Source organism: Chrysemys picta, chromosome 1, assembly GCF_011386835.1.
Source record: "Chrysemys picta bellii isolate R12L10 chromosome 1, ASM1138683v2, whole genome shotgun sequence".
In the NCBI taxonomy this organism is placed as follows: domain Eukaryota; kingdom Metazoa; phylum Chordata; order Testudines; family Emydidae; genus Chrysemys; species Chrysemys picta.
This window is the reverse complement of record NC_088791.1, coordinates 149,558,800-149,581,702: the sequence shown is the minus strand read 5'-3', so window position 1 is coordinate 149,581,702 and position 22,903 is coordinate 149,558,800. Positions and strand designations below refer to the sequence as shown.

Sequence of the window (22,903 nt, the reverse complement as noted above, 5' to 3'; positions counted from 1 at the left end):
TCTCTCTGGGATGGAAGCTCTGTAGCCAGTCTATATCTAGTGCAAGAGCCTGACCTGCTAGTAGCAGTCCTGCAACCTACATGTACATGGTGTCAGAAGTAAAGGCAGCCTAACTTGTGCCAGAGGAGAACAGAAACAGAAGTAAGGTAGCAACAAAGATTGCAAACAGAAGGGGGTTAAAAAAAGCAAGAAAGGCTGCAGAATGGATCACATCAACATGCGTCTCTTCAGTGCCCCAGAGAACTTCAGACTGGAAGCAGCATTTTGCAAGATTTTGCATTGCTATTAAACTCCACCAGGAAACTGGAGATATAAAGCTATCATCTTTTATTTATGCTATGGGGAAGCAGGCAGAGCATATCTTTAAATCCTTTGCCTTTACTGACAACAGTCACTAATATAACTGTGATAGAGTTCTGGCTATGTTTGATGCATACTTTATACCTCAGAGAAATATGGTTTATGAAAAGGCAGTTTCACCAGAAAATTCAGGAAACAGGGGAACCTGTTTGAATCTTTTGTCGGGGCTTTGAAGGCATTGGCAGAAAACTGATTTTGGAACTGTAAAACATTAAAATATGAGAAATAGATTGACTATTGGCCATATAGACAAAAGTCTCTCACAGCAGCTCCAGTTAAAAACAGACTTAACCCACACACAGCTATTCAAATAACAAAGCAGTGCAAACTTATGAAGCAGCAAAACAAACTCAACGAACCTGAAAAACCATCTGTAAACAGGCACAGCATGAATTCTAAAAATTGTTATTATTATACAACCCCTGAGGCAAGGAGAGAGAACTCTCAGGCTAACCGCAAAGCCTTTCAGACTAAATGCCCAAGAGATGTATGTGCAGCCAAAGGTGCAAGATGTAATAAATTCACAAAATATGGACATTTTGCAGCTGTTTCGCACATTAAGGCAGCCAGGGAGCCATTGTTTCTGGGACCTGTCATGTATGATAACACAGAGCCTGCCAGGAGTCTTTCAAGGAAAGACTATTGACTTTAAAATTGACTCAGGAGCAGACTCAGAAGGGAGTTACAATCACCTTCAACCCTTCTCAGAGCTGAAATCACCAGACACAGCCCTGACTAGCACTGAAGGTATTCTGAACTGCATGAGCCTGTTCACCACAGAAACAACCTACACAGACAAAATCTTTGTACTCAGGGTGTATGTGATCAAAGGATCGAGAACCCACACCTTCACAGCTGCAACTTGACAGCCATGATGGGCCTACTGAGAAAGGTGGAAGAACTCAATGAAGCAGTTTGGTGATATTGAACTATTGAAAGGAGATCCAGTACAAATAACCTTAAGAGACAATGCTGAACCATATAGTGTACATATACCTGGCAGGATTCTGATCCTGTTGCTTCGTAAAGTGGAAACTGACTTAAAGAGAATGGAACAGATTGGCATAACCAAGATTATCTCTGAGCCAGTAGCATGGTGTGCCCCATTAGTACTGGTTATACAGAAAAATGGAAAAATATGAATCTGTGTGGATCTTAAAAGACTTAATGAAGCAGTTATGAGAGAAAAATATATCCTCCCAATACTGAATGACTTCATCCGCAAAGTGAAAGGAGCTACAGCGTTTTCCAAGATGGATGCCTCAAGCAGATTCTGGCAAATTCCTTTAGCCAAAGAGAGTGCTAAATTGATTACATTTCTTTGGGAGATTTTGCTTTTAAAGATTACCTTTCAGGATAACCAGTGCACCTGGATATTGTCCAAAGAAAGATGGCAGAACCGTTAATGAACATAAATGCAGTTGTTGTCTTCATGGATGATATTTTGATATATTCAAGCAATCAAGTTCTAAGTGTATCAGTTAGTCTAGACCAGGGGTGAGCAAACTATGGCCCGTGGGCTGCACCTGGCCTTTCAGGCCTTTTAATCTGGTCCTCGAACTCCATTGCCCCGCTCCAGCCAGAGAGCGGGGTCAGGGGCTTGCATGATGGGCGTGAGGGCACGCATGTTACTCCAGCTGCACAACCCGAACTTACCTCACACGCCATCAGAGCCTGGAACGTGCAACCCCACATGCCTGCTACTTGTTGGCTTAGGTGACTCAGACATTTTAGTAGTGTTCATTTTCCATTGTTGAGGATAAAACAAAGAATAGTTGGCCAGGGAATGCTCAATGGCAGTTTTCAAAGTTGTGGGCTGTCGGGACCTATGTGGGAGGAGATTTCTGAGAGCAGGGGGGTGGTGAATCTCAACTAATTCCAATGACTGGAAGCTGACACCTGACAAATCCAGGCTAGAGAGAAAGGGAGTGGAAAGGGGGTAAGTTCTTGTAATACGTTGTTATGATGGTATATTTTTAATTGTAAGTATGGTTTTATGTTTATTTCCACTAAAATGTAGCTTTATTAAATAAAGCTTATTTGAATATCTCTGAAGTGTTAATTTTGTGAACATTCATGGCCTGTCATACAATTTCCATACCCAGAGGTGGGCCTCATGCCAAAAACTTTGCCCACCCCCCGGCTAGACTGAAGCTAAACAGGAAAAAGAACATTTTCCACCTACCCCAAATAGAGTGTTTGGGACTGAGAATAAACAAAGATGGAATCAGTCCTAGCCCTGAGAAAGTAAAACCAATTCGAGAATTGAATGCACCAACTAATGTACCAAAACTGAGACATATATTGGCGATGGTAAATTACCTTGGTTGATACCTACAAGACATTTTTACAGTGACAAAAAACACTGAATGAACTATTAAAGTCCAACAGATTGTGGCTATGGGGACCAAATCAAGAAATTGCCTTCAGAAAGGTAAATGAAATTATCTCAACAGCTCCAGTTCTCAAGTACTCTGAGATGAACAAACCACCATGGTGAATGTATATGCAAGCAGCTTGGCCTAGGTGGTGTATTGTTACAACAACACAGCTCTGAGTGGAAGCCCAGTTGCATTTTGCTCTCACACACTCACAGAAACAGAAAAATGATATGCATAGATTGAAAAGGAGTGCCTGGCAAGCGTATGGACATGTGAGAACTTTTACAGATATCTGTGATTCTTTTACACTGATAACAGACCATAAACTGCTTGTGACTCTCATCAGTGGAAAAGACCTGGATGAAGCACCGCTGAGATGCCAGTGTCTATTGATAAGGTTAATGCAATTCAACCCAAATGTTAAATGTGTTCCTGGGAAAAATCTGGTAGTAGCAGATATTCTGTCATGAATCCCAGCATCATATTTGACTCCCATGAGCTCAAAGCTGTCGTACAGGCATACGTGGATGCTGTGGACATATAGAGACCAGTGTCAGAAAAGAGACTACTCCAACTACTAAAAGCAACCTTGAAAGACACATAACCTCAAGAAGTTCTAAATTACATTAGGGCTGGCTGGCCCAAGAATCTAAAGGACTCAAAGGAAGCGAAGAGAGATTACTTTGCGATATGTAGATAATTAAGTGAGTCAAATGGGCTCATGATTAAAGATGATTGCATCATAATTCCAAATGAAACGAGAGGAGAAATCCTAACGCTCATCCATGTTAATCCTAGTTAAGGATTAACTAAGGCCATGTCTACAATAGCACTTATGTTGGCAATACTTTTGTCACTCAGAGGTGTGAAAAAAACATACCCCAAGCAACATAAGTTTTGCAGGCATAAGCCCTCGTGTGCACAGCACTATGTCAGTGGGAGAGCTCTCTCCTGTCAGCATAATGCAGCTACACGAGTGCTCTTACAGCGACACAGCTGTGTGGGTACAGCTGTGCCACTGTAAGCTTGTAAATATAGACATAGCCATAATGTCATGAACAGGCCACCCAGTCAGGGTAGTGGCCAGGTATCAGCAAGGACATAAAGAACAAAGTATCTGCACAGAACATTGCAGAGCTAACAGACCAACACTATGCAAAGAACCGGTAAGAACAACACCTCTGCCAGACAGACCTTGGAAGAGATTAGCTGCAGGTTTATGCAAATTCAGAGGACATCACTATCTGGTTGTAGTGAACTATTTTTCCAGGTATATAGAAATAATGTACTTGAAAGACATAATATGTTGCAGTGTTATTGAGAAACTGAAGTACACTTTTTAAAATTTCGGTATTCCAGAACAACTAGTGACAAATAACGGTGGAAATTGTCATTCTGAGCAAAATATGATTTTGATCATATTACTAGCAGCCCACATTACCCACAAATGAGCGCAGTGGTTGAGAGCGCTATATAAACAGCCAAGAAAATCCTACAGAAGGAAGATCCATTCCTTGCTTTTCGGAGCTATGGATCAAAAGCAATAGCAGCTATTGGATATAGTCCAGCACAACTCCTGATGGGAAGACAACTCAGAACTACTGTTCTGACTTTGGAAACTGCCAGATATGGTATCTCCAAAGTGGCCAGACATGAAGTGAGTAGCCAAATCTGATAAAAAGGCAAAAAGAACTTACAGATATTTTTTTTAACAAATGTCACTCAGTTAAAGAATTGACGATTCAGAACCTGGTGGCCATCTTTGTGTCAAACTGGATAGAGAAAAAGAATGAACAGATCCAGCTGTTGTAAAGAAAAATAATTCATTGTCCGGATCATATGTGAGTGAGACTGATAGTGGAGAGTTCAACAGAAATTGTCAACATCTACAGTTTGTTCCTCAGAAGGAAAAAGCAATGAAGCAAACTCTACAGATGGTGGATGCAAAATGAGAAGAAGCAGGTACAAGGATTCCAAATGACCAGAGACAGCGAGACAACCAAGTTTTTATGCGCTGGGTTGTGTAATTAGAAAACCAGTATGATTTAGAGACACTTAACAGAGTGATATGTACTGAACTTTAAAGATGATAATGTACATTTTGAAAACTTTTGTAAATGGTAGAAATGTAAAACTTAAAGGGGGAGATGTAAAGCAGGCCTGCACAACATGCGGCCCGCGGGGGCTCACTGTGCAGCCCGCGGGCAAGTGGCAGGGGGAGCTGCTGGCTTCACCCCCTGCCCGGGGGCAGAGCCGACCTCACAGCCCCGCCCGTGCGTACCGCGCTCCAGCCACTGAGAAGCGCAGCTGCCAGGTTTGCCCCCTGCCGGGGGGAGGGGAGCAGGCTGACCTCACAGCCCCGCGCGTGCGCACTGCGTTGCGACCGGCCGGCCGGCGAGAAGCGCGGCTGCTGGGTTTGCCCCCTGCTGGGAGAAGGGGAGGGGGAGAGGGAAGCCGACCTCACAGCCCCGCGCGTGCGTGCAGCGCTCCGGCCGGCCGGTCAGAAGCGCGGCTGCCAGGTTCGCCTCCTGCCGGGGGGTGGGGGAGAGGGAGCAGCAACCTCACAGCCCCAGCTGGTGAGAAGCGTGGCTGCCGGCTTCGTCCCCTGCCTGAGGGGGGGCAACCTCACAGCCCCGCATGCGCATGCCGCACTCCGACCACCCGGACGGTCAGAAGCACGGCTGCCGGGGGCCCGCGTGCACCACGCTCCAACCGCCCGAACAGCCAGAAGCGCGCACACGGGTGCACGTGTCTCCATCTCCCGCTCCCCCCGCCTGGCGTACAGCGGGTGCGTCACTTCTGGGGCCTGCTGAGGCGGGAAGTGCTGGGCACGAGGCAGAGCCGGTAAGTGTGAGCGAGGGGAGGGGCGCCCGGCCTGGGCTCGAGCCGCAGCTGGGGGGGACTGGGCCGAGACCCCCCCAAACCCCCTCTTCGGTTGGGGATGGGGTGGCTACTGTGCTGATTGCTCCCAGGGTGGCCTCCGTAGTGATGGGGGGGGGGTTTGAACTGTCTGTGGGCAGCCGGGAAAAGCCGGGGGGGGAGGAGGGAGACAGAGTGTGTGTGTGTGTGTGTGCAGGGTCAGCTTTAACTGAGTCCCCTGAATTGGGCCCCATGCCCAAGCCCCGGTACGGCGTACCGGGGTGGCCCAGCTTCCCCAGGGGGCAATTTAAAGGGCCTGGGGCTTTGGAGCCCCAGGCCCTTTAAATAGCCCCCAGAGTCCTGGGATAGTGGGGGGCTCAGGGGCTATTTAAAGGGCCGGGGCTCCAGCTGCCTCTACTGCACCCCCTGCCCACACCACCCCGCACCCCCTGCCCTGCCCGCAGCCAGCCCCTGCTCCACCCCCTGCCCTGCCTCCAGCCCCGCACCCCCTGCCCTGCCCACACCAGCCCGTCTCCAGCCAGCCCCGCACCCCCTGCCCTGCCCGCACCAGCCCGTCTCCAGCCAGCCCCGCACCCCCTGCCCTTCCTGCCCGCAGCCAGCCCCTGCCGCACCCCCTGCCCTGTCTCCAGCCAACCCCGGCCGCATCCCCCTGCGGTCCTGCCCGAAGCCAGCCAGCCCCACACACACCCCTGCCCGCCCCAGCCCCGCACCCCCTGCCCTGTCTCCAGCCAACCCCTGCCGCACCCCCCTGCGGCCCTGCCCGAAGCCAGCCAGCCCCACACACACCCCTGTCCGCCCCAGCCCCGCACCCCCTGCCCTGTCTCCAGCAAACCCCTGCCGCACCCCCCTGCCTGAAGCCAGCCAGTTCCGCACTCCTCTGTCTCCAGCCCAGCCAACCCCTGCCGCACCCCCCTGTGGCCCTGCCTGAAGCCAGCCAGCCCGCCCCATACCCCCCTGTCTCCAGCCAGCCCCGCACCCCTTGCCCTGCCTGCAGCCAGACCCTACCTCCAGTCAGCCCCTGCCCTGCCTCCAGCCAGCCCCATGTCCACTGGTGCCCTGCAGTTCCCAGGGCAGGAACCCTGCACACCTGCTTCAATGAGGGGGGCAGGGAGCAGCTGGGACGCACACATGTGCACACCACTAGGGTGACCAGACAGCAAGTGTGAAAAACCAGAACAGGGGTGGGGGGTAATAGGAGCCTATATAAGAAAAAGACCCAAAAATTGGGACTGTCCCTATAAAATCGGGACATCTGGTCACCCTAGGACACCCCCAGGGAGTGGCGGGGACCCACACATGTGAAATGGAGCTCGTTAATAACTGATCAACAGCATATATAACACAATGTACATAATATATAATTTTATTATTTATATAGTTATGGAAAGTAAATAATACATGGAAGAAATGAAAGGCTTTTTTTTACATGTTTTTTTTCCTTCTAGTCATCCCTGCTGGGGCCCCGCCAAAAATGTTAGAATTGGGCCCCGCACTTCCTAAAGCTGGCCCTGTGTGTGTGTGTGTTTTGCACCTGTCCTGCCCTGACTGCTGCCCCCTTCCCTGGTCCAGGGACCTTATCCCTCCCCAGCCCCTATCACACTGCCCCCACCCCCAGGGCTCCCTGCGGCCCCTGTGTTTGTGTGTGGGACAGTCACATCCAATCCCTTCACACTGCTCCCCTTCCCCCTCCCTGCCTTAGTTCATACCCCCAGAAAATCCCTTCAAACTGTCCCCCTTTCCCCCCCCCCTTATTTCATGGGGGGATGACGAACCGAGCGGGTGGGTGGGCAGGTAGTGGCGGCGAGGCTTTATACTTTGGGGGAGGTGAGGAGGCGAGCGGCGAGCCAGTGGCTGGAAGGAGGCATCCATTTTCAGTATTTTAATTTTTGGTACTGCTGTGTGCAGTAATATAGTGACCCCCTGGGGGTTAAAGAGGGGTGTAATGGTGGGGCCGAACAGGGAGGGGGCGGGTCCTATTTTACTGCTGTGATCTGGTTACCCTATGCGCGCCATTTCTTTCCCCCTCTACAGGCTTCCACACACTGTCAGTGCCTTGCTAGTGTGCCACGCGCCGTGAGATATCTCTTTTCTTTGTGTGTGACTGTTTCCCTTGTGTATGAATTTATTCAACAAAATCTTGAGCTTCATAATGGCTACCATGAGTGAAAAGAAAAAGAGAAAAATAGGATCAGAGCACAGAGTTTTCAACACTGAATGGACAAATAAATACTTATGTACTGTTTCCAAAGACAAAATACTGTGCCTTGTGTGTCGCGAAACGTTAGGTTGTATTCTTTCGGAACGGCTAACGTGTATGTTGATTGCTGTATCTGAGTTATGTCCAGAAAAGAGGGGAATATTTGAGAATGTCAGTCTATCACACATGACTGTACAGAGAAGAATAGCTGACATTTCTACTAATCTAAGTGATCAGTTAAAGCAGAGAGTCAGTGAATTCTGCTTTTACTCCCTAGCTATGGATGAAAGCACCGATTTAAAAGACACCACCCAACTTCTTATTTTTATTAGAGGTATTGATAAAAACTTTGAAATTACTGAAGAACTTGTTGGCATGTGCTCCATGATGGGTCACATAACTGGAAAAGAAATCTCCAGTGAAGTGATAAAGTGCATGAATGATAAGTTGGGAGTAGATTTCACAAACTTGGTGGCCATTTGTACTGATGGTGCTATGTGTGGAAAAAATGTTGGAGCAGTTACTCTTCTTGAAGAATTTATCGGGAGACAAATAACCAAACATCACTGCATTATACATCAGCAGGTTTTGTGTAGCAAAGTCTTAAAATTTGAGCATGTCATGTCAGTGGTAGTTTCCATTGTAAACCTCATCCGTTCTAGAGGACTAAAACATAGGACATTTCGAGCCTTTCTTGAAGGGGAAGACGCCGAGTGCAGCGACTTAATCTACCATACGGAAGTGAGGTGGTTGAGTCAAGGAAGAGTGCTCCAGCGTTTCGTTGCTTTGAAAGAGGAGATAGCAAAATTCCTAGAAAATGGGCCAATAAAATTCCCGGAGCTTGAAAATGAGTCCTGGAATCAAGATCTCTTTTTCTTTTGTGACATTACAGCACACCTGAATGATCTCAACATTCAACTTCAGGGAAAAAATCAACTTATATTTCAAATGTGTGCAGCAGTGAAAGCTTTCAAAATGAAATTGAAACTTTTCAGAAGTCAGCTGTCAAAAGGTGAAATGTGTCACTTTCCCCCTTGTGCACAGCGTATCCCTCAGCACAAACATGCCGAGTTAGGAGAAAAATACACAAAGCACATCGATCTTTTGATTGAAGAATTTGACAGAAGACTTACTTTGTCTAAAGACGATGACATCCAGTTGAAGCTGATTGAAGATCCCTTTTCTGTGGATCCAGAGGAAGTGCCACAAGATTTGCAGTTGGAGGTTATTGAACTTCAATGTTCGGCAGTTTACCAAAATAAGCACAGAGAAAACAGCCTGTGGGAATTCTACAAAAGTCTGGACGATGAAAAATACAAGAATCTTATTGAAGTTGCACTGAAAACGTTCAGCATTTTTGGAAGCACTTACATATGTGAACAAACATTTTCCATCATGAACATGAATAAAAACAAGCAACGTTCTTCTCTTACTGACGACCATTTGGAAGACGTTATGAAAATATCCACTTCAAATATGACCCCCGAATACGACAAGCTTGTTGCCGAAAAGAGATGTAATATCTCTCATTAAATTTGCAAGATAATTATGAAAAGTACAAATGTTTTCTTTCAACGGAACAGGTGTTTTTCATTTTTCCATGATTCATAAAAAAAATTAAAATAATTTTTAAAATTGTTTGCTTTAATTGAAAAATTCTTAATAAAGTATCACACCCTCTCCCAGCCCCCCCCCCCAAAAAAAACCTTCCTTTTCGCCCCACAGCTGTTTCAGCCGGGCAGCGCTGGGGAAGGAGGGTTTGTTTCTGCGGTGCGGGCGGCATTGGGGTGAGGGATGTGTTTTGGGGGGTGTAGCAGGGTGGTTACCCCGCTCCTGTCCTGAAGGGCTTAAAACAGCCTTGGGGGAGAGCTGTGGCAGGGGAAAAGCTGAGCTGATGGGGGAAGCCGCTGCAGCTGGGCCATGCCCCAATCAGGCCCCAGCTGGCCTGTATAAAAAGGCTGTGAGCCAGAGGCCCAGAGGAAGTCTCTCTCTGCTTGTAGAGAGAGAAGGGCCTGGCTGCTAGGGAGTTGAGCGGGGTACTGGGAGTGGAGCAGGGCTGGGGAACTCCAGCCTGGAAAACCCCCAAGCTGCGGACCTAGCTAAGGGCCTAAGACCAGTACCAGGGCTGCAGAGGGGCAGCCCAGCTATAGAGGGAGGCAGCAGGTCCAAACCCAACCTTGCCTGTGATGAGTGGCTGATATACTGCAGTCCGCCCCAGGGCACGGGGGCTAGTTGGTGACTGGCAGTAGCTTTATACTGAGGTGAGGTGGGGATTAGAGGATTGGGGGTTCCCCAGAGAGGGGAGACCTAGAGCCAGAGTGTGGGGGTATTGCCAGAGGGCAGCACCCCAGATCAAAGGGCACCGGGGTCCAGGAGGGACACAGAGCCAGCGGCAGTGGGACACCGGCCTGCAGAGGTCGCTCCAACGGCTGGATGAGCTAATTCCCGAGAAGACCAGCAGGAGGTGCCGCCGGGGTGAGTCCTGCTTGCTTACACTGGGGCTGGGCGGCGCTGGGGGGGGGGGCGCGTGTTTCAGCACAGCCGGGAGGTTTCGGCCCTCAGCTATTTTCTTTGGAGTAATATGGCCCTCGCCGCTTTACGAGTTGTGCAGGCCTGATGTAAAGGAATACTAAACTGTATTATGCTGTCCAGCCACTAGGTGGTGCTGTGTGTAACATAGAATCATAGAATATCAGGGTTCGAAGGGACCACAAGAGGTCATCTAGTCCAACCCCCTGCTCAAAGCAGGACCAATTCCCAACTAAATCATCCCAGCCAGGGCTTTGTCAAGCAGGGCCTTAAAAACCTCCAAGGAAGGAGACTCCACCACCTCCCTAGGTAACGCATTCCAGTGCTTCACCACCCTCCTAGTGAAATAGTGTTTCCTAATATCCAACCTGGACCGCCCCCACTGCAACTTGAGACCATTGCTCCTTGTTCTGTCATCTGCCACCACTGAGAACAGCCGAGCTCCATCCTCTTTGGAACCCCCCTTCAGGTAGTTGAAGGCTGCTATCAAATCCCCCCTCATTCTTCTCTTCTGGAGACTAAACAATCCCAGTTCCCTCAGCCTCTCCTCATAAGTCATGTGCTCCAGACCCCTAATCATTTTTGTTGCCCTCCGCTGGACTCTTGCCAATTTTTCCACATCCTTCTTGTAGTGTGGGGCCCAAAACTGGACACAGTATTCCAGATGAGGCCTCACCAATGTCGAATAAAGGGGAACGATCACGTTCCTCGATCTGCTGGCAATGCCCCTACTTATACAGCCCAAAATGCCGTTAGCCTTCTTGGCAACAAGAGCACACTGTTGACTCATATCCAGCTTCTCGTCCACTGTGACCCCTAGGTCCTTTTCTGAAGAACTGCTACCTAGCCATTCGGTCCCTAGTCTGTAGCAGTGCATGGGATTCTTCCGTCCTAAGTGCAGGACTCTGCACTTGTCCTTGTTGAACCTCATCAGGTTTTTTTTGGCCCAATCCTCTACCCTACCTGAGCTGAGAACAGTCATTCCTGGTAGTATCTTAAAGTGAACATGTCTCATGTATCTCTCTGGGATGAAAGCTCTGTAATTAGTCCATATCTAGTACAAGGGCCTGACCTACTAATAGCAGGCCTGCAACCTACCATGTACAAGGAGTATATGACAAGTGGGGCTTTTACAACCTACAGCTTCCTACATCTGCAGGTTTGGCAGCATTGTCTGAATCAGTCCTGGCATGAATATAGTTACTTCCATTAAACCAGAGGTTCTCAGCCTTTCCAGACTGTTGTACCCCTTTCAGGAGTCTGATTTGTTTTGCATACCTTAACTTTCACCTCACTTAAAAACTACTTGCTTACAAAATCAGACATAAAAATAAAAAAGTGTCACAGTACACTATTACTGAAAAATTGCTTACTTTCTCATTTTTACTATGTTATCATAAAATAAATTGGAATATAAATATTGTACTTACATTTCAATGTACCCGAAGCCCAAGCCCTGCCAACCAGGGCTGAAGCATGTAACTTAGCTTCATGGGGCCCCCTGTGGCTTCATGGGACCCTCGGCAATAACTCTGCTTGCCACTCCCTAACACCGGCTCTGCACTTGTGACCCCCCCTAAACCCAACCTGCAACTCCCCTGGGGGTCGTGACTCCCAGGTTGAGAAACACTGAACTAGGCAAATATATAGATGATGTACTCCCTAGAAGACCTCTGCATACCCCCAGGGATACACATACCTCTGGTTGAGAACCACTGCATTAAACCCTTCAGTAAATGTCTTGTTTGTCTGAATGGAGATGTGTGTAAAGTATAGAGATTCAAGTATCAGACTGACAATCAGGGTTCGTTCACCTCAAGGGGAGGACAGAAGGTTTAAATCCCCAAAAACGAGCAGTTGAACCAACTCATTGCAGTCTAATAGCCTAAATAATAAGTAATTTACTACATTCCAAACCATAAAAAAACAGTTATAAGCATTTGATTAAAATACTTACAAAAAGGCTAAGGTCAGGGTGCTTAGATCCATGCCGCTAACTGGGTCAGACAGGTATTAGCAATGAACCCTCCAAGAATTCACCCTTTTATACCCTTTAATAAACAAATGATGTTATTGCCTCTTACTAACTTAGCTAACTAAACAGGTTTGGGAACATTGCTGGTTCATGGTGCACAATCCTTTCTCATTATTAACTACCTCTGACAACTGGGGCTGCTTCTTCCTTCTATTTTATCAATTACCTTTCAGGTCCAGCATTCCCAATTAAGCCATTTTATTTCAAGGCCTTCCCATGACTGCTAACAGACCTGCACTCAGGGTCATCCTTACCCATACTGCTCCAGCCCCTGCTCCACCTCTTCCCCATGCCACCGGCTCCTGCTCCGCTCCACCCCTTCCCCCACTCCACCGTTTCCCCAAAGCCCCTGCCCTGCTCCGCCCCTGCCCCGCCTCTTCCTGCCCCTGCTCCACCCCAGGCCCGCCCCCACTCCCTTGAGGACTGCTGCAGGGGACGGGCCTGCACTCACCGCATGGTAAGTGGAGTGACCCAGACCCAGCCTGCTCCACTCCCCTGGCTCCCAACTGGTGAGTGCCGGGGGGCTGTTCCCCTCTGCCCCCCAAGGGTGGGAGCCAGGAAGCAGAGTGGAGCGGGTTGGAGCCAGGGGAGCGGTTTCCCCCTGCCCCCCAGCCTTCTCCCCGCGGAGGCCTGGGGCCAGCCTCCCCCCCCCCCCCCCCACGGAGGCCTGGGTCCCCACACAGCCCCCCCACAGGCGTAGGGCCCAAAATGGCTAGGGACGGCCCTGCCTGCACTTTACAAGGCCTTACAAAAACATATATTTTTTACATTTCAAACTAACTTAACCCTTTATTTCCTACACTAGCTCATCTGACCATTTGCGTTTGCATTATCTATTCAGGAGGTGAAGCACCATCTCTGTGCCAGGCTGGTGAAGAAAGTGCCACTGTTCCAGCACTGTGATCTGAACTTCCTGAATGCAGTGATTATGCATCTCAATGTTGAACTGTTCCAGCCTAGAGAGGTTATCATAGTAGAGGGCTCCTATGGAGATAGGATGTACTTTCTTGAATATGAGAGAGTCCTCGTAGAGAGCAAGTCCATGACAAAAGAACTGAAGGCTGGAGATTACTTTGGAGGTTTTTCTGCTTGTTTTGATAATAGTTTTTCTAGCATTAGTCTAGAGCAAACGAGACACCCAAATTCTGCCCAATCAGTGGCCATGTTTTCAATTTATCAGAAGCCCAAGGGAAACTGCTAAGATGCAGGTGCACCTTCATTTTAAAATAGAGATGCTGCCCTCTGAGATTTCTGCCTATAATATTCCATTTCAAACAGAAAGGCTTTACTCTTGGATCAGAATGGAGCATTGCAATGCTGGGACCAGTATCCTGAGGTCTACAACCCCCACATGAGGACGTCTTTGTGCCATAATGTAGGTCTCCTCATCTGCCTTTGCCCTGCAATGGGGCAGACACTGCTTGGCCTCATTACTTATTGACTCTAGAATCCTAAATAGATGCACATAAGTCGCTACATTGCTCTGGGCAGAGAAAACAGTCTTGAGCTTAAAGGGGCAATGTCAACTGAAATCTGGTAAATTACAAAATAATTAGTTAGAGGAAGTTTTAGGTTTTATTCCCGTCCCTGAATCTCTTGGTCAATTATTGTGATTTTTTAGTTTCAGCAAAAATGGTTCAGCCATTCCACGAATGGGATTTGAGAAAATATGTTGCTTTGCCCATGTTAACAAAATCATTGTAAGAAACTTTTTTTTTAGACACTCTAACATCTTCATGCTTTGGAGCAGGGACTTGAAATTTGGCAAGAGAGGTCACCCTAGTGTCAGGGATGTGATTTTGCTGGACCCATGAAAACTGATCCAAATTTGACCAAGTTTTGAGCCTTCTGAAAAACTGCACTTTGCATATGCTCAAAAGAGACTTGTTAGAGTTTGACTGCTACATTTGACCTCTCCACTGAGCTGCTTCAGCCTCTCACAGCCCCTAGTGCCTACCAGACTGCACATGCACCATCCCCACAATGCTACTCAGCATGCTCCATCCCAGGGCTGCACGTGTGGGCTGAGCAGGACTTTCCCTGTAGTTACTGCTCCAGATTGCTGTTGTGCCAGGTACCAGAACTGAGAACAGGGAGAACCTTAATTCCTTCCTCACATCTTTCTGTGCAGAGATCTTCCTATTTAAGGAGTGTGCTCGGAGTATGACTGTCACAACTCTCACCACGTGCCATTTATTCTCACTGTCTGGTGATGAATTGAAGGAGTTGCTGGAGGCATATCCAGAGCTAGGAGAGGAGATTATAAAGTGCGCCATCCATAACTGGGAAAGCCTGATCGGTGAGTCTTGTGTCTGAGCTCTCTGTCAATAGAAGCAGGGGAAGGAAATAGTGTTAGGGCCCATCTGTCTGTCTATTGCCCCCCACCTTTTTGGGGGGGAGTAACTCCTTAAGGGTGCTAGATTCCAGGGATCAATACTTTTTACAAGGGTGAGCTGTGTCGCTTTCCCACTCCAACACTGGGCCTTCAGGCTCCAGCACCTCTATCTCACCGTGAGCTCTCACAGCACGTCCATCTTAGGCCATCTCTACACTAACATTTATGTCGGCAAAATATATGTTGTTCAGGGTTTTGAAAAAACACACCCCTGAGTGACATAAATTTCACTGGCATAAGTGGTAGTGTGTGCATAGCTACCGCCACTCATTGGGGTGGTTTTATGATGTCAACGGGAGAGCTCTCTCACATCGGCATGGAGCGGCTACACGAGCGATCTTACAGCAGCGTAGCTACATCGGTTTGCTCAGTACAGGACTACCACTCCCATCAGCCCACTTGCCACTGCGCTTCCCTTTCCTCTGGCCAGGTAAGGGGAAAGGTCCTGAGCCAGAAGTGGCCAGGCTCTGTTTGGAAGAGGTAGCACATGGCAAGGGGAGCTTCAGGGAAGCTGAAGCAGCAATCGCATGGGAGCAGGAGAGAGGCTGGAGACAGGAATGAATGCAGAGCCACATGGGAAACAGGCTGTGACTGCTGGACATCACAGCTAGGTGCAGCTCAGTGTGGGATTTATGGGGGAGCAGCAGCAGCTGGTCAGGGAGCCAGTGCAGTGGGGCCTGGTGAAAGATACTAACTGAGCCTGACTTAGAAACCTGCAAAACCCCAATTTGCTTTGAATAGAGACTGGACTCGATAGGGCACCCCAGGGCAGTAGCCCTGTAGAGCCCTGACTCTCAGTTCGACTACCACGGGGATCCAAACAGGAACCACTGTTGCACATTTAGAATGGTAACTGTTTAAGCCTCTGTACCTAGGGTATTTGTAACCTTTCCCACCAGCCCTAGTAAAATAACCTTTCCCTTAGCCATGTCTCAGAGTGGTTATTGGGACCCACCAGCCTATAAGGCCTAGCTGCCGAAGCATCGACAGTGCTTGCCTCTGAGTTGTGGTGCACCTGGCAAGCTATTGGCACCCTAGGGATTTGGTGTACTCAGGCACAGAGCCTCAGCAGTAATTACACATGCTCCCAGCAAGTATCTGCAGCAACACAGATACCTTTTCAAAACAAGGCAGCATTTATTAGTCAACTGGAAATCAGCACCGGAGAAAACTTTAGGTTTGCATGGAGAAGCAAAGCTTAAGACAGAGTGCATGCTGGCAGATGCAATCGCCCCCTTATTCCATGTCTTCCTCAAATCCATCCTGTCTCTGTGGGCTATGGGTGCTACAGAGGCACAGCTGCAGTGCTTCAATTATGCCGCTGTGGTACTGTAGTGTAGATGCTTCCTACATCGATGGAAGGGGTTTTTCCATTGATGTAGGTAATTCACCTCCCCAAGTGGCAGTAGCTAGGTCCATGGAAGAATGTTTCCCTCAACCTAGCTACCTTCACTCAGGGAGGTAGAGCTTTTACAGCGACAGAAACACCCTTCTGTCTCTGTACTCTGCACTTACACGGTGGGGGTGAAGGTGGCATAGCTATGCCGCTGTAGCCTCTGTCGAGTGTAGAAATGGTTTGAGGCACACACATGGATTCTAAATGTATTACTAAAAGTTCCCATATTCATCATTCCATCCAGGCTACAGGTACAACTATATTCAGTAACCAGTGTGGGACACACTCATTTGAGCCAGTTACAACAAACACAGCTGAATTTTGCCCACACAGCAGCTTTTTCACAACACAAACATGTGCCAGACAACTTTCTGCATTCCACCAACCATGGTGCCAGGCCACATTTCTTTTAGTGCATTCTGGGATATCTGGGCAGCTAGCATATAGTGCCTCGTCAGGGGATAGAGTTACCAGAGGACATACCTGCAGAGCAGCACCAACATCACAGAATGCTAGAAGGGGGAAGGCCAAACTGTTTACACGGGCATCTACACTACAAAACAATGTGCTGAACTGGTCCCATGTAGACAGTTGTATATCCTCCTAGGCTAGTAACATGGTGAAACACTTAGCTCCCATGGTGACTGAGCATTAACTCTGTTGTGTGACAGAGCTGCATGGTTACAACGTCTGTTAAAAGCTGTCATGCCAAAAGGGGCTTTGTGTTTTAACTGAAGGCATTGCATGGAACTGCCCTGGAAGCAGCTGGCTGTACAGAGGAAAGTTTTGCTGTCATCAGTAGTTTCTATAACTTAGCATTGGCTAAGTCAGCACACGGTTCACAGTTCCTCTGAAATAGAGAAATGGACACAGGAAATCCGTTGGTTTTCCCCCTTTAATGTCTCGAAAGAATAAGAGTTTCAGGTTTCTGCAACTCTTCTGGTAAGGGCAGGAGCTGTGAAGTGAACTAACCACAGTGATCAGACAGCTGTGGTGCCTATTCATTTTACCATTGCATTAAATGAGCATGTATACCAGAAGACTGCTTTTCCCCTGGGTATTGTCAGGGCCGGCTCTAGGCACCAGCAAAACAAGCTGGTGCTTGGGGCGGCACATTTTTAGGGGCGGCAGGTTTGAGAGCCTGGGAGGGAGGGAGAGACCCCGAGCGGCTGCGGCGCACGCACTGCTTCTCCCTCTCCCTCCCTCCCTCCTAGGCTTGAGAGCCTGGGGGGAGGAGGCAAGGCTGGGGATTTGGGGAAGGGGCGGAGTTGAGGCGGGGCCGGGGGTGGGGTAAGAAAAAAACGGGGGGAGGGAGGGGCGGCCAAAATTGTTTTTGCTTGGGGCGGCAAAAATCCTAGAGCCGGCCCTAGGTATTGTATCAGGGGGTAGTCCCCTAGTGCCCTTCCTCTACTTGCGCTACATTGATGACATCTTCATCATATGGACCCACGGAAAGGAGGCCCTTGAAGAATTCCACCCGGACTTCAACAATTTCCACCCCACCATCAACCTCAGCCTGGACCAGTCCACACAAGAGATCCACTTCCTGGACACTACAGTACAAATAAGTGATGGTCACATAAACACCACCCTATACCGGAAACCTACTGACCGCTATACGTACCTACATGCCTCCAGCTTCCATCCAAGACACATCACACGATCCATTGTCTACAGCCAAGCGCTAAGATACAACCGAATTTGCTCCAACCCGTCAGACAGAGACAAACACCTACAAGATCTTTATCAAGCATTCGTAAAACTACAATACCCACCTGGGGAAGTGAGGAAACAGATTGACAGAGCAAGACGGGTACCCAGAAATCACCTACTACAGGACAGGCCCAACAAGGACAATAACAGAACACCACTGGCCATCACATACAGCCCCCAGCTAAAACCTCTCCAGCGCATTATCCACGATCTACAACCTATCCTGGAAAATGATCCCTCACTCTCACAGACCTTGGGAGGCAGGCCAGTCCTCGCTTACAGACAACCCCGCAACCTGAAGCAAATACTCACCAGCAATACACACCACACCACAGAAACACCAACCCAGGAACCTATCCCTGTAGCAAACCTCGTTGCCTACTCTGTCCCCATATCTACTCTGGCAACAGCATCAGAGGACCCAACCACATCAGCCACACCATCAAGGGCTCATTCACCTGCACTTCCACTAATGTCATATATGCCATCATGTGCCAGCAATGTCCCTCTGCCATGTACATTGGCCAAACCGGACAGTCCCTCCGCAAAAGAATAAATGGACACAAATCGGACATCAGGAATGGTAACATACATAAGCCAGTAAGTGAACACTTCAATCTCCCTGGTCATTCTATTACAGATTTAAAAGTCACTATCATTGAACAAAAAAACTTCAGAAACAGACTTCAAAGAGAAACAGCAGAACTAAAATTAATTTGCAAATTCAACACCATTAATCTGGGCTTGAATAGGGACTGGGAGTGGCTGGCTCATTACAGAAGCAGCTTTTCCTCTCCTGGAATTGACACCTCCTCATCTACTATTGGGAGTGGACTACATCCACCCTGATTGAATTGGCCCTGTCAACACTGGTTCTCCACTTGCAAAGTAACTCCCTGCTCTCCATGTGTCAGTATATAATGCCTGCATCTGTAACTTTCACTCTATGCATCCGAAGAAGTGAGGTTTTTACTCACGAAAGCTTATGCCCAAATAAATCTGTTAGTCTTTAAGGTGCCACCAGACTCCTTGTTGTCTGGGTATTGTAGTAACTCAGCAACATTTTTTCCTCTGGACTCAACACTAATTCTAGACTGAAGACTGGACTGGGGGGAAAAGAAGACACTCTGGAGCTATAACATGTCTATCTGGGGTTGTCTTGTAAGATAAGCAGAGTCAGACCTAGTCAGTATTTAAAAGGGAGACTTCTATATAAAACCCCAGGTAACACAGAAATTGTTGGTGGTGATGCCAGAGATGGCAACCTTCCCCCTGAGTACTCATCTAATGGTCCTAATTGATGATCTTTAATTAGTGGTTCCAAAGAAGGCAAAAGGTCCCTGCTAATAAAATAGGGAATAGTCCTTTCAGAACCTAAACTCATGGTTCCTGGATAAAGATCACCAGAATTAAGGATCTAATCCCATTTTATAGCCTGTGATACCATTTGTGTCCTTGTCCATTTTTAACTCAAATCTTAATTAGATGCATTCTGCTGTAAACCAGGCAGTGCTTTTATAGAACTGTGATCTAAAGTGGCTCTGAGTGTTATGGTTCAAGGTTGCCATCTGCCAGCTGAAAAGAGGGATAATTCCAGGTTCAGTTCTTTATTGCTCTTGTTAGATTTATCTGCTTTCCCATCATGGATGCCACACCAGATAATTTTATTCTACCAGTTACAGTATCACTGCTAGTAGCAATCTTGAGGCGGGTGTCACTGCTAGTGGCAATCTTGGCATGTGTATGTGAAGGGTATTAAACCAGATTGATTTGATGCACGTTATTTAACTCACAGCAAGTAACCTGCACTAATAGCGTGCACATGGGATGGCTGTGCTTCTTTCAGTTTGCATCGTTGTGTTCACATAGTAGCAGCTTGCTGCTGAGAGAGTATCCTGTGGTCCTTTGCTTCACTGCTGTGCACTGTGCATTCTGGGATTTTTTTCACTCTGCATTCTGAGATGCGTAGCAGAAGCCAGGAGTGTTCACATTTTAAAAAATCCCATGTTTCCGCTGTCTCCGCCTCATGCTTCCTTTCTAGGCAGACTAACAGCATTTTTGAATTGCTGTCGGTCAGCATGGACCCAGTAGTGCCACACAGCACAGTGCTGGCAACCACAAATACACAGAGGCTGCTTGGGCTATATATACTTCATCTGACACACCACCAAGCAGATGACATTGTAGTAGGGTGACCAGATAGCAAGCGTGAAAAATCGGGACAGGGTTCAGGGGTAATAGGCACCTATATAATAAAAAGCTCCAATATTGGGACTGTCCCTATAAAATCGGGACATCTGGTCACCCTACAGTGTCGTAGCAGCAACTCTTTCAGCAGCAGCAGTGGAGGGACAAGGACAAGGAAGAAGAGGAGAACACCAAGCAACTGATACTAGAAGAGCAGTTCCTGGATGAACTACACAGTGTTCAGTGTTGTTCTTCTTAAAGTGATTACACATGTCCATTCCACTGTCGATGCGTGCTCGCCTAGTGCAGTTATTAGAGATTTTTCCCTCAGCAGTACCCATCAGGGCAATATGACTGTCCTCTACTGCCTCACACCACTGCATGCAGATATAAAGGCGGAGCCACCCCGTCCCCCATCAGTTCCTTCCTACCACCCATGATGTTGGAGCTGCTGTCCTTGCATTTGCAGTCCCACCCTCTTTGGTGTAGTACCTGTTCTGTTAGTTTTAGCCTCTGTGACAAAGTTCCTCCTCTGCCTTGGTGGGTCCTGCACTTATTGGCGGATTTGCTCGCCTCAGAGATTCACGGCAGCCCTCAGTTTGGCTGCTTTTACCAGTGGCTCAAACCTGCCATTCACTCAGCTAACCTCGTCACTGGCCAGCATGGGGAAAAGGAGGAGAACAGTCTCTGCTGACCCACCTAGTGGGTCAGGGGACAGGCCAGAGACCTTCCCCTCTGGTGGGACCCACAGTCCAGGTCAACTGATGGCATTTCTTCTTGTCTTTTGTTGTGAATAGGTTGAGTTCTGGAATACTCTAGTCTTGGAAGATGTCCTCAGCACACTGTTGTTGAGGGACCCCTCAGGACTTTGGGAGAATATCCTGCTGACATGTGTGGCCAGCTGGTTCTGGGAGTAAGTGAGCGGCAATGGGAGTAATGTCTTCCTTGATGCAAAAGCCCCAGAGCTTCATCATTTCCTGGCAAAGCAGATCAGCTCATGCCTCTCCTTGTTTATTCACGTTGTGGTCTCTCCTTGTTGTTATTGCTGAGGCCATCATCCTAGAGGCCCCAGCATCAAGTGCAGACTGTAGTGATGTCTTGACCACAAAGTGACTTTCTGCCAGAAAAGTCCTAAATTCCTCCCTTGCATCTTCAGGGAGTTTATCAGTCAATTTGGACATTGCATCCCAGTTTCTGAAGTCATATTTAGCTAAACAGCACCTGCTTGTTTGCTATGCACCTGTGGAGAGAGGAAGTGGAATAATTTTTTTTCCTCAGCAAATTTAAATCTCTTGGGCTCTTTTTCTTTGTTAGTTGATTTAATTCTCCCCTGACATGATCATTTATTGGTGGCAGTAAACACCAGGGATTTTGGGGCAGGGTGGGAATAAAAGCCCTCAAAGCCTTCCATTGGAATGTGATATTGTTTGTCCACGTACTGAGATGTAGGAGCTAAGGAGGCTGATGCATGCCATAATGTCTTTGCCGACTCCAGAAGAGTTTCATTAATAGGGGGTGGCTACCCTCCAAGGGACTTCTTTTGCACCAGCTCAGCTTGTATGCCCAAAGCTACAGCCATTCTCCTTAGCAGGTTTTGCTAGGATTTAAAATCCTCTGGAAAAAGAGAGCAGGAATCTGGATTACTGAGTTGTCCGGCAAGGAGGCAACAGGTTTGCAAGAGAGAATGGATCCTCCTGTGATACAACCAGCTCCTCTGAAAATGGTTCATCCTGCAGGACTGATTGCTCAGGGGGATCAATGTTTGCATGTGCCCCCAGCCTAGGTGGCTCTGGAAACGTCTTTGTGGACCAGTCTGGCAACCTTCACCTCAAGTGGGCCAGAGATCAACACTTGGGGGTTTGGGAAGCACTCCAGGTTTATAAAAGGGCCACTAGTGAAGGAAAGTGTAAGGCATGGGTGGCCAATAGGTACCAGGCCATGACGATCTGTCTTTGCTGTATGAACAATCCCAGTCCCAGTGCTCTCCTTATGGGGTGGGTCTAGAAGACTGGCTCATCTGGTTGCACCTAGCAGAAAAAGGCCTGAGGATTTAAGATGTAAGCAGTACTTTAAAATGTCCTGAATCTTAGCCTCTGCTGGCTGTATTCCCTGACTAGTGGACCAGATCAAAAAATGCTTCCACTTAGCTAAATAAGTGGACCTAGTGGAGTCCAGACGCTCCCCAGGTTATGCAAGACCCGACTTACGCAAATTTGCACTTACGGAAAAAGTTCCATAAGCCAGAAATAGGATTTTCGAGTTGTGGAAATTTTTGCGTAACGTACGGGTATACATTTCCGACTTACGCAAAGCTTTCCAGAACGGAATGATTGCGTAAGTCACGGGGCGTCTGTACTGGAGGACTCTGAACCAGACTGCAAGGAGCCATCTGAATAATCAGTGGGCCCACTAGGCAACCTGACTTGTCTGTAGTCCATTGTGAAGAGGCCGGTATTGGTACTGATGCAGGCATGGTAGACGGCACCACTAATGTGTTCCAAGATGTAAAGATTATCATGTCAAGACTCAGTACCGGGAAGGATTTTGTAGCAGTGCCATAGTGTAAGCCGAGGGCAGTGCCCACTCTGAGAATTGGCCTGCTACTAAGGCTGTAGGTGCCAAGACAGGGCGTGGAACTGGTGTCAAGGCTGAAAATTGCACCAGTCCCCAACATGGTGCGCACTGATACTAAAGACGGTGCCAGGGTTGTCAGGAATCAGGGCCTGCCACAGAGCCAGTCTCCAGGCAACCTAGTGAACACAGCTGGCTTGTAATAGGCTGCCTGATTGGCTACACCACCAGACTGGTGGGAAGAGTGAGCAGACCAACT

General features: G+C 48.1%; 1 protein-coding gene across 1 annotated transcript; it reads left to right on the top strand.

The window, feature by feature from the left end:
- Positions 1–5,130: 5,130 nt before the first annotated feature.
- Positions 5,131–18,899, top strand: LOC135972207 (potassium/sodium hyperpolarization-activated cyclic nucleotide-gated channel 1-like). Its single transcript, XM_065572797.1, has 4 exons — positions 5,131–5,585; positions 13,224–13,461; positions 14,514–14,681; positions 17,630–18,899. Exons 1-4 carry the CDS (start codon positions 5,379–5,381, stop codon positions 17,638–17,640), a joined length of 624 nt encoding a protein of 207 aa, XP_065428869.1. The 5' UTR covers positions 5,131–5,378; the 3' UTR covers positions 17,641–18,899.
- Positions 18,900–22,903: the final 4,004 nt, after the last annotated feature.